Consider the following 12,889-nt stretch of genomic DNA (forward strand, 5'->3'; position numbering starts at 1 on the left):
AATGACAAATTATTAAGCTTTATTTATAGGCTCTGGGAGCACCTCAAGTATAATAAGGTTGGTGGTGGGGAATCCCCAAAAAGAACAAAAATTATAATCACTAAAAATGATAGTTATTATATGCTGTGTGAGCATTTTCATGAAAATGAAAATCCTCTTTGGATTTTTTTTCTAGAACTATTTAATAATATAAAGAACCTTTTTCCACTTTAATGAAATGTTTGTGTAATATAAATGTTCCATAGATGTTAAAGGTTATTCACAGAATCATAAATGGCTATATATATATATATATATATATATATATATATAGGGGTAACAGCAGCTGAAGAACAAGGCAAAAAATATGTTTGGGAGCGAGAGACATAAATTCTTCATGGTCAGTAGTGGCTGTTTTCCTGGCAGTATCCTGCAAGTGTCTAGAATAGGAATGCAGTTTTGATGCAGAGAGCCTCATGAATAGTGCATGACCGGCGGAGAGAGCAGAGAGGAGAGGCCTGTCTGCTTCTCTTATGTAATCACATCCCTCCCACTGCAGCAGCACACACAGTCCGGGATTCCCTCCTGCACCTGCTCACGAATAGGGAAAAGATAGGCGAGGCAGAGGAAAAAAAGGACGGGTAGAATCCAGAAGGGATGGAACAAAACAAGGTTAAAGAAATTATAAATCAGACATACAGATAAAACATAGGGATATTACAAATCACCAAGCAAGAAGGTGTTATGTAACTGCAAATTCATATGTAGGTTACACTGTAATATGCAGCTCTTTTTTTTTTTCATTTTACAATTTAAAGTATTACATTATATTCTTTTCTCAGGGCAAAACATAGGAGTCAAAATGCAGATGATTAATGCATTCAAAGAGGATTGTGCTTTCTGCTCTGGATTATATCTATAAATTAAACATATACACAGTCTAGTGCTTAATATGTGATACAGCATTTGAAAGATGCAGAGAATTATGTCATCACATCAAGAGCTTCTTCTTTTCATTCAGGTCCTTCAGTGAACTCAGTGCTGTACATATGTGTGTTTTCCTCTAAATTTATAGAGCTATTATCTGAGCACATGAACAGCTCTTGCATAACGTCTCCCTTGCACATGCGCTTCAGACGTCCCCAATCAGGCTCATTTGCTCCAGCACTCTCACTGAGATCAAACCACTTTCTCCAGAGGTCACTGCAATTATCAAAGCACACACACATGAAGTCACGTACAAAGACCTTTAGATAAGGCTGTACTGTGGGGTTCCCATAGCAGGTTATTATGCAGAATGTCTGATAATGTCATATTATATTTTCCCTTGCACGTTCATTTGACTTTCATCCAAGTCCAGCAGACATATATATATACTTCATTGCTATAAGTAGTGTGAGTCAGAATGCTGACATTTTATGATAAAAGATGATATAGTGGAATGTAATTGGGGAATGATGTAAAAATGTAAGTTGGATGATGAAAGACAGATGATACATATAGAAGCTTAACAAAGAGATGAATCTAAGAGAAATGGCACTAATAAAGAAAGCTGTAGATGTTCTTATTCCAATAGCTGTCCGTGGTGCTGAAACTCTGGAAAGATAGTCTTTGACTGAAATACATTAAATAGAGATGAATTATATATTTATACATAATATCGAAAAAGTTTTTAATGTGTCAGTATGTATGCTGGGTTTGCGTCTATATATATATATATATATATGTATATATATATATATACTGTACACACACACACACACATATACTGTCTATATAATGTAGGGTTAAATGAGAAAAGATTAAGAACAATATGCATTTACTTTAAAATGGTAACATATTTTAAGTTTTACATGCAGGATGATGAGGCACCACCCAATGTGTTATTAAGACATTATGAGTGTAAATTGAATGATTTCACTCAGCCTATAGGATTTAATAAAAAGCAAAGATGAAATGTATATCTTTTTACTCCACAAATCTAAAAACATTGATGTTTCCACAAATCCCCTATTATGTATTGAACAAATTAACTGACAAAATTAAAAAAAAAAACAACAGCGATTCATCATGAGTTGAGGTGAGATTTTTGTGCTGTCTATAATAAAAAAAAAAAAAAAAAAAAAAAAAAAACTTTCTTCATACCACATCTTACCCAATATCAGCTGATATGTTTTTTAACATCATCTAATGCTTGAAGTTAATCTTTTAAATATCTAATTTAATAAAAAATCTCAAAATAAACTTTAAAATGAGTGTGATGCCAAAATTCACTTGTAACATTTATGATTGATTTTTGTTTTTAGTGTTTTATTTTGAGTTAGACAAAATAGTATTTTTGGCCATACTATGAAAATATTGGTTCATTCCTTAAAATACATATTTATAAAATATAGATATCTTTTTATATATGTAAACCTTTTACATTCTAAAAAAAGCACATTTACCTTCAGAATTGGCTCCTTTCACTTTCTGTTCATAAGATTTACAAATGTCTATAAGTTGTGTTTGGTGTGTGTGGTCTCTATAGTGAGTCCCCTAAGGGTTTGTCTTCATTATGCTGGATGCTCTGTGAGCTGCTGTCTGTCCAGTTGGCTTCAGCCTGCAGTGCTACAGAACTGACTGTGTTAATGAATTAGAGTGTGCTGGCTAATGAACAAGAAGAAAGGGCCACAGACAGGAAATAATGTGCATAGAGCAGCAGCATAAGAGATGAAATGTATCGTACCTGCTGCTGTGGAACAGACTTCTCATTAATTCATTTCTGCTTACAGAGCTAACACAAAGACCTCTTGATTGCTTTATATACATACTGCACTGTAACCAAAGAAATTCTTACAGTTTCTTTCAAATATATATATATTAGTATATACATTTTTATACACAGGGATTTACTTGTATTAAAATGATATCCATATTGTGAACTGTATGGATCCACTGCTCTATAATAGGATGTTGTAATATTAACACACTATATTATTCTAGGGAACTCTGTCTTAGTCACAAAGCTGTCTACTACCACCATATTGATTCATTACATGGAACTGCTACACAAGGTAGAAGCCATGTAGTAGTCTTGACTCTGCAGGAAATGAAAGAGCTGATTTTTTGAGGGGTAATTCATCTTGGTCCAGAGGAAGTGATATAGTTGACTACATCACTGGCTCAACTACATGCCAGCAGCACCGGCCAGGAAACCATCAAAAGCAACATCTGTTCCCAAGTGCAGTGCTATCTGTCACCTTCTTACAACACGCTCCTCTGTTAAATGCTGTTTTACTTTTGTTCATGCTGGAAACAACACAAAAGTGCTCCTACAACAGCAATAAAGTCGAACAGTTTTTTGATTCCCACATGGTATCAATCTGATCACTCTTTTCGATTAGTATTTGATTTTGTTGGCCCAATAATATGACTATTTAATATCCCAATTCCAAAAGTTGATTAAAATAAGATGTAAGAGGCCATTAGAACAAACCGAATTGGCAAAGAGAAAGACGAGAGCAGTTGCCCGGTGAACAGCCTGTAGAGTGATAATACAATTACAGTGATCGAAGTCAACAAATAAAGCACAAAGACACATTTTAAAAGTATATCTTAATATAAACATTTTATTCAGTGCATTGTATGTACACAACAAATAAGAAACAACTTGAAGGTACGTGGCAGAGTGCCAGTCAGTACATACATGTTGTTTGTCAGTTTTATCCTGGTAGTTTCGAACATTTGATGCAGGGAGGAGTTAATACACATAGCCTACATCATGCAGCTCTATTCCTCACCTCCCTGCAGTCCTCCATGCAACAGATACTGTATGTTCATCTAAAAGAAGAAAGAAACCCCAGAAAGAAACAGAAGATAGAACCCCCTTGTAGCATGTATGACGTTATGTTGCCCGAGGGAAAGGATATATATACTGTACTGCAGGCCACAAAAAGGGTCCTTATTGTACACAACCTGATTTGTACATGCCCTGTACAAGATTTTTTATTTTTTTTCCCCCATTTTTTTCACTTTTACAAATTAGACAGACCCTAAAAAATGAAACCAACTTAAATTCCACAGTATAATTTTTTGTTTGCTCATTTAAATAGAAAATTGTCACCACCATAAATTACACACAAAACGCAGTCCAAGTGGGAGTCCCGCCATGTCTCAGAAATCACCGGCAGCGGTGACCAGCATTGACCAAAGGAGAGTCGACATGTGCGGGAAAGGCAAAAACACAAGCACACAGACTAAAGGAACTCAGAAAACAGACAACTGGATGCAAAACAGACGAAAGGGGTGACATCAAACAGCCCTCGTGAACCACACATCCATCTCCTTGAATACTGAAACCTCTCACTAAGCAAAAAAAGCTTCCTCTCATGCATAAAATTGTACCGGTGTGGTCTGACGGGCCGAGGGAAAAACTCTCACAGTTCTGTCTTTAGGGCGCTGGATCTCCAGTCGCGGTTAAACCTCGAAAAACACTGATTTGGGGAAGAACAAGAGGAAGAGGAAGTAAGAAAAGCTCACAGCCAATTCATACAATTAGCAAGCCATGGCCTCTTGCTTAGGAGAAGCTCAGCTTGGCTTTTCATGTGAGCAAAACACAGGCTTTATATTCCCATGCTAGAGAGCTAAGCTCTCTGAGTGAGTGCACAAGAACACAGGAGCCCCCCACGCACTGGGATGGGTGCTTCTCTATCGCTTCATACTCAGGAAGCATGGGGGACAGGGGTGCCTTGCTTCCACTGCACCCGTGCAGCTAAAACCCTCACTGACTGCCCTGAACTCTTAACAAATGCATTACTTGATCAGGACCTGCGATGCTAGGAAAAGAACATTGATGGCTGACGGTCAACTGCAACGCAACGTCCCATTGTAAGAAAAGCTACAATTTCTGTGTTTCACATGGAAAAGGCTATTATAGTGGTGATCAAGCTAAACAGAAGAAAAAAACGAGCTAATTCTAAAAGAGTCCAATCAAATGTTACTCTAGTTTGCGAGTGGTTATGTTATGTATCATCTTGTCCTGAACCGCTGAGAGCTTTTAGGAGAGAAGTCTGTGTGAAGTCACAAGCATTCAGAGGTTTTGGTGAAGGCGGAAGTTAGCAGGCCAGGCCGGGTAAACCGGGCTACGTTGACTCGTTCTGACTCACAGCTTTGCCCCCATTCAGCACAGCGGAGGCACTCCGGCTCTTAGTGGGTGTGCCGCTACCAGAACGTGAGAACTCGGTCAGGTCGTGCAGAGAGGGTTCCCTGTACATGGCCACTGAAAGACAGGAAACAAAGAAAGAGCGTGTGGTTAGTAAAAGCATCCCACATTTTATGTTAGATGTGCACAGAGGAAATGCTAATGGAATGCAAATGTGCTTGTTTACTTCATGAAAGCCACTGATTAAATGTGAACAGGCTGAACATTTTCCATCAGTTTTAGTAAACAGAATGTTCATGAAAAAAAATCAATGTTTTTGTACTGTGTTTGTGTATTTACCCATTTGCAATTTAGCCATTTTCTCATTAAATATGCACAGAAAATGTCAACCTTTAATGTGATCAATAACTAGTGGTTGGTAATTGTCTATTTATCAAAAAAACTAAAAGACAGCAGCAAAATCTGAACTCAGGGCTCTATACCTATTATAAAATATGAGATGCTGTGTTTACAATATGACAAATATATACACTACTGTTCAAAAGTTTGGGGTCAGTAAGCTTAAAGAAAGGAATAGTTTTATTTAGCTATGATTCGTTTGTTCAAAAGTGACAGTAAAAGACATCTGGCTTCTGATCGATTATGTGACACAAAAGACTGCTGAAAATTCAGTGTTACCATCAAAGGAATAAATTAGATTTTAAAACATATTCGAAAACTGTAGACAATGCCACCGAGTAACACAAAGAGGGCAAAACCATTGCAATAGAGCAGAACAGACTGTGAAAAGCAATTATGAGAGAGGCATCTCTCACTCTGTGTCTTACCTTTTCAATAGATACATTTGTTCTGCAGTGTAGAAAACACAACTCCTGCTATCTGACACTTCAGACAGCACTTTCACTTCACCACTCCAGAAATCCACTAGGTAGCCAATGTGCTAAAATTCATCCATCTGATCGTCTTTACGATGTATGTGCAGTGCAGGCAGCATCACAAAGACTTCCTTTAACCTCACACAAAGCTTCTTCTGCCTGCAACATGCAATCGATACAGCACTTAAGTGGAAAGCTCTACGAATCGATAGTTGACGTATTGGTTGTGCAAGTGAGTTTCGAGCTTCTCGCCGGAGGGATGCAGCAGTCTCAGAGACTGGTGGCCAGGTCATTATTAGTGCACTCTGTAGAGCTTTCTCTGGGCTGTCACATACCTGCTCATCAAATCTTCTGGACCAGTGTGCTTAAAGTAATTGAACATGAATGAGGCCCCAAACTCAGGGATTATGGATGCAGATACATCAGCCGTTTGATGCCTTGTTCTTCAGCAATAGTAATGATTGTATAGGCTTTATTTGTGTGCACTATGGACAGAGACTACAGTACTTTGTGAGCTGGCAGCAGAAGCCATGTTCACAGTGAGGAGACAGTTCCTTAATTGGTCCTCTGGAAGAACACTACTGGAGAATCTTTATAAAGCAACAAGCAAAATTCTAATTCTCTCTTTCTTCAAATTACATTACTCTCCTCGACAACAACTAAACTCATAACTGACACAAGCGTCTTTTTTCTACATGAAAGATTATGGTAACACTTTGCAATAACACTAGTTCATGCACAAGGCTGACAATTAACTTTTCACAGCATTATTATTCTAGGTTAATCCTAATTCTTTATATACTTATTGATCACTGTTAGTTAATTTTAATCTACATTCATGTACATTAATTAATTTAGATTGAAATATTAATATATTAGGAACAGGAACAGTGAGATTTTTTTAATAATACTTTTTTTCAGCAAGGATGCATTAAATAAATCAAAAGTAAAGACTTTCATAATGTTCAAAAATCAATATTTTCATGTATTTACACACGTTTTAAAACACCTGATTAAATTAGGTGAAGCATCTAAATTATTGAATGTGTGGCTATCTTAGTCTTACTACTTAGCTACTGTAAAAGGAAAAACAAATGTCTGGCTTCCCAGTAAACGTGTAAACATCATTAAAACAAGACAATTGAGAAGCAACTTGCTGGGGACTTTTATTCAGAGAATGTATCTTGAATAGGTGTATTTTACATTGCTATTTCACCTTGTTAAGGCATAAATCTCACTCAATGGCTGTGCACTGGGCTCTGAAATCAGCTCTAGTAAAGCATCTACACAGTGAATTCAGTGTGGAGCTGGTAGCACCAGACTGTCCTTCCAAACTAATGCATTATTCCTGCTGCCTCTTACATTACCAACACTCACCATTATTCTCTCACCACACTAGAGAAAAATAAAATGAATTTTCAAGGGCTAAGGCATTTTCTCTGAGAAAAAAAAGTTTCTCAGCTGCTAAGCCTCCATTTTCAATTATAATCAAATAAAAGACCTTGTTTTAATTCTTTAAGCAATGAAAAGCATGACTGATTTCTCTAAGTAGCTGAATTGCATGACATTATCACACATTATGTTCAAAGACTCACTTGTGCAGCATGACTCATTTGATAAATAACTGCTTAACAAAAAAACAAAGCAGCAGATAGTTTGGAGAAACGTCTCATCGTAGGACTGGACGATTAATCGAAAAGTAATCGAAACCGAAATTCAGAACCTCTAACCTCTATGTGTTCAACACATAGTGATGGCCTTGCATCTTCACTAAACTTTGTCAGTTGTATTTGTTTTATGGTTTGGACATTCAAGCGATTAGATGATCGTATGTGTATTATTATATCGAGCTACCATGTTAGCGCTAGGGCTGTCAAAAAAAAATCCACATTCGGATTGTGGATGGTCAAATTATACTTTGGCCTTTATCAGTGGCGCACGAGATGCGATGAAAATATAAAAGTGTCATTGCATTAGAATGTTTTTGTTAGCCTATACAGTTGAACACTGTTGGGAACGTTACTTTAAAAAAGTAATTAGTTATAGTTACTCACTACTTGTTCCAAAAAGTTATTAACTGAATTACTCTATAATAAAAGAAACTCGTTACCAGGGAAAGTAACTATTTGCGTTACTGTAAAAAAAAAAAAAAAAGTTGCTAAATGTCAAAGAATTTGTTTTTTTTAGCAGTTTTCACAAGTCAGTTGAAATATGTAGAACAGACAGGTGTTCGTACATAACTTTCGAGATTTATTGCACGTCAACAGACAGCAAGAGTTTTATCCTGCACTCTTTGTAAGAAAAGTGTTTTTGGCCACTAGCTTTGTAGATGCGTGTGTCACACATTACATGCACGTTCTTGCCTTTGACAATGAATTTGAAGTAGTGCTTATATCTCCACCTTGAAAATGCCAACTTTTCATCGGATTGCTCCTGACTCGCCATTTCTGCTGGTGCTGCGAATCTCTGTGTAGCTGTTGCGTGTGTGTGACTGTGTGCCGCTGGCGCGTGTGTGTAAAAACACTGGCTCTGATTGGCTACCATGAAACACATGACTCTGCCTTAGCCAATCATAATCGCTTATCTCGTTATTAACCCACCTGCTCACTCGCTGTGTGAGCCAGGGGTGCGTTCGGATTGCATATTAAATCAATGCATAGTAACGCACCGCATTTAACGTAGTGATGGGAAGTTCGATTCTTTTCCTCGAACCGGTTCTTTCGGACGGTTCGATTCAATAAACCGGTAGAAAAAACCGGTTCACCGGTTCTTTTACGCTCGACGTAATGACGTCATTGGCGATGACGTAATGGCGTCACGTCTATCAAACATTCAAATATATAAAGTCAGTAATCATAACTTTAGTCAGTTAAAAACCTCATAATCATGAAAGTTTACAATTAAGTTTTGCAACAATGCACCCAAATACAGTAACAGCAATAATGTGCATATGAGGATTTAAGTCTTAAAGATATAAAGTAAATAAATTAGGTGTCATCAGCGCAGAAACCACTATACATAAACCATTGCAATGTATTTGTTATTAAATGAACTTACGTTTCGCCAGAATGCCCCTTCATTCAAGCCCTCGGTTTACCCGCGCTCATAACATTAGCACAGAATCAGTTCAGAATCAAATACCAAAAGAATCAGTTCGGTTCAGACGCGCTGTGAGTCAGTCGGCTTCACTCTGAATCACGCATGCGCAGTATCATCAGCTCCTCTGTTCTCAAAACGGACACGTCCGAAAGAAACGGTTTTGGTTCAGTGTACTGATGATCCGAAAACCGATGCAACCGGTTCTTGACTCGAGAACGAGAATCACTCTAACCGGCACGTGCTGCAGTTCAGTATAATCAGCTGCTCTACTCGTGTTCACGTTCTGTTTACTACAAACTCAATTTGTGAATGTGTCATCATTAACTATAAATACAGTACACATATTTAATAAATCATCCCTTATTCCTATTAAACATAGAGTCTTTAGAGTTCTTAATTATTGTCCAACTTCCCTGAAACCCCCTCTGGCCTATACATAATCTACAATATACAGATTAGAAACATTCATCTTAAAAAAAAAAATAATAATAATAATAAAAATGTATATAGATCTTTTATCACACTTTCCGAAATACTTTACACGCATGCGCAGTAGCATCAGTTCATCGGTTTTCAAATCGGACGCGTCCGAAAGAAACGGTTTTCGTTCAGTGTACTGGTGATCCGAAAATCGATGCAACCGGTTCTTGACTCGAGAACGAGAATCAGCTCATCGGTTCTCAAATCGGACACGTCCGACAGAAACGATTCTCAGTTCAGTGTACTGGTGATCCGAAAACCGATGCAACCGGCTCTTGACTCGAGAACGAGAACTGCTCCAGCAGAGGGCGTGTTCGTTTGTCATCTGGCTCGGCTCAGTGTTCATCTTGATCTTCAGTTCGATCTACACACCAGTTCAGTCAGTGTACTGTTTGAGTAAATGAATTACTCTGGGATATTGGTTTATTCTGACTCAGAGGGAGTGTCAGTCACGTTAAAAAAGTTAACATCTTAAGTAATTTGTGGATTAATGCTTACTGGAGACGTGAACCGTTTCAAACGATTCAGTTCGATTTGGTGAACTGGTTCAACTGGTTCACTAAGAAGAGCCGGTTAAATTGAACGATTAGTTCACGAATCGTACATCACTAATTTAATGTTCAGTAACGTTAACGGCGTTGTAACGACGGGAAAAGTAATTAGTTAGATTACCCCGTTGCTGAAAAAATAACGTCGATACCTAACGCCATTCTTTTAAGCGCCGTTATTCCAAACACTGCAGTTGAAGCAACTAGATGCAGCGCTGCTGCGATGTTCAATCAAAATATTGCGGAAATAGAGAATGTGGAGAAGATCTTGTTTACGTCAAAACTGAACTTTTTCAAAAACATATCTTGAGACTTTATGGTGGGTTTTCCCCATCCTACTGTTTAAATGAAAAATGTGTTATTGGCTTTCACCCATTTGAATTAAACTATGCATGCACACATGGTGCCGTTTTAGTTCTTTAAGCTACTTAATTATAATTGGTTCATACACATTATTTTAAATATTATGCACTTTTTTTCACAGTCATATTTTTCTTTATGCTTTGAATAAACGTGCATTAATATTTTGCCCAATGCGCCCTCTTGTGGCCTAAGAAGCCAAAAGCTTTTCTTCACCATAACTAAAATTATGCATTTTAAATTCAAATATAATTAAAATTTGGATAATATTTACTTGCAAATTCGAATTTAGTTTTTCAGCCATTTTGACAGCCCTAGTTCACACAGCTGCATTGTGGCACGAAATCTCATATAAACAGTAGCTGTGAAGATTGCGGGCACAGAGGAACGCAGAAACTAGTTGTCAGCGCTGTCCTGTGATTTATCGCTAAAATAGCTTAGAATCTCAAAACTTATTATAGCATATTTTTCTACTTTTGAAGGAACAATAATATACAGACAGTATGACTTATTCACACACACAATCACTCGTACTGGTACTGTGCTAATTTATCTTTATCTGATCTTTATCTCTTACACCGAGCAATAATCTCTAAGAAATGTTACAAACAAAGATAAAATAACTGCTGATAGTGAGCTATGATGTCAGATCGCTCTTTCAATAGGAAAAAATATCTCACCTTAATAGTCAATCATATTTACAGTACAAACCTTGTCAGTGAACTATGAGGGCAAAACAGAAACAAAATAATCATTCATTAATCGTAATCGAGGTAAAATGTTCAATTAATTGAGGTTTTGATTTTAGGCCATAATCGTCCAGCCCTATCTCATCGTTAAAAGAAAAATCCTAATTATGTGTCTTTACTAAATGACGAGCAAGGCATTAAAAGTCAATCTAAAAGCAATAAAATGTAAAGTGTAATGAAATGTTTACCTTGAAATTGGCACGTTCAGGAATAAATGTAATATTTATGGGAAGAGTCTCTTAATGTTTTAAAATGTAAGCTTTCATTCATCCTTTTTCCAAAGCAACAAAAACAACAACAAAAAACTTCCAGAGTTTGGATTAGTGCTTAGAGCGCACTCTCTCTGTGTTTGCGGACAAGAAAGTATGCAGTCGAACGAGGAAAGCCACAAGAAACTTTGACAATTGCACAAAGCTCTGATGTGTTCTGCTCTGAAATGGCTGCCTTGGCCTGGATGGAAGAGTACAGGACTGTTTGCTGTCAAAAGCTGCTTTATCATTCCAGAGCCTTCCAGAGCACAGACTACCCTTTAAACTGTCCAATTGTGTTGGTGTCTGCAACGCTCCTTACGGACTCCACTATCCACACCTCATCACCTCAGCAAAGAGCCTGAGACCAGCCTCAGATGCGTGGAGAGAACAGTGATGGAGGGACAACGGAAGGGCAGATTGTGTGCTCACAGTTCCGGAGCCTGTAGTTTAGAGTAGGGCTGCACGATAAATTGTTTCAGCATCGATATCGCCATGTGCGCATCTGCGATTGTCACATCGCAGGATGTGCGATGTTTAGTATACCGATAGTTATATTTATAGCCTACTGATTGTTTTCTTTGTTTACACACAGACACCTTGTCTACAACAGACGCGACAGCTGTCGAATCGCTGCCCCGTCGCTTTACTGTCAGGGATTTTTCATGTTACGCCACATCCAGTGTAGACAGCATCACTGATTATAATGGGTTCTATAGTATTTTGTCGCACTGCATCGCGTCCGGTGTAGATAATGTGAGAGCCACACAGATGCACATGAACACTGAATTCCATTCAATTCCGTGTCTATTTGTGCCTGAAATGACACATACTGTACACGCAAAATTATGTCAATATGCATGCCTCTGCAAGTATCCTTGTAAACAGTAGCTTATGACTTAGGTGAAGGTAAACAATTGAAAAAGAAAATGGATGTGTAAAGGCGGGCGTACACGGTGCGATTTTTGCTGTCGTACGAGTTCGCATGCGATTTTTTTCAATCATGTGGAAATCGCGTATGCTCGTATGGTCGCAGCTCGTATCATTTGCGATGAATTACGAGCCGAGCAGAGTGGCTTACGAGCACTTCCCGACCTCCCGATCATTTTTAAACATGTCTAAAAAGTTTGTGAGCTATCGGTTTCGAATTCTTGACGTGTGCGCGGTTGAACGAGCCGATTTGTTGATTTATCTGAAGTTGACCAATCACGAACTAGGAAAACCACAGAAGAAGAAAGAAGAAGAAGGCAGCGCCACGTGAATGTGGACTATTGACCAGGAGGATAAACTCGCTGAAGTCTGACAGGAACAGCGAGCGCTGTATGATGTTTCTAGCAACGTGTTCCAATGCCTTTTTAGTTCTCTCTCTCTCTCACACACGCATATGTAGTTTACAGGGACTCTCCAT

General features: G+C 38.0%; 1 protein-coding gene across 4 annotated transcripts in view; it reads right to left on the reverse strand.

The window, feature by feature from the left end:
* Positions 1–3,561: 3,561 nt before the first annotated feature.
* fgf13a (fibroblast growth factor 13a) overlaps positions 3,562–12,889 on the reverse strand; it is a 131,207-nt gene continuing 121,879 nt past the window's right edge. For all 4 annotated transcript variants that reach the window (XM_059515652.1, XM_059515654.1, XM_059515656.1 and 1 more), the window contains one exon: positions 3,562–5,239. In XM_059515652.1, the coding sequence (XP_059371635.1) occupies positions 5,103–5,239 (137 nt within the window). In that variant the 3' untranslated portion in view covers positions 3,562–5,102. The remainder of the gene's footprint in view (positions 5,240–12,889) is intronic.

The sequence above is a fragment of the Carassius carassius genome, chromosome 29 (assembly GCF_963082965.1).
Source record: "Carassius carassius chromosome 29, fCarCar2.1, whole genome shotgun sequence".
Classification (NCBI taxonomy): Eukaryota; Metazoa; Chordata; class Actinopteri; order Cypriniformes; family Cyprinidae; genus Carassius; species Carassius carassius.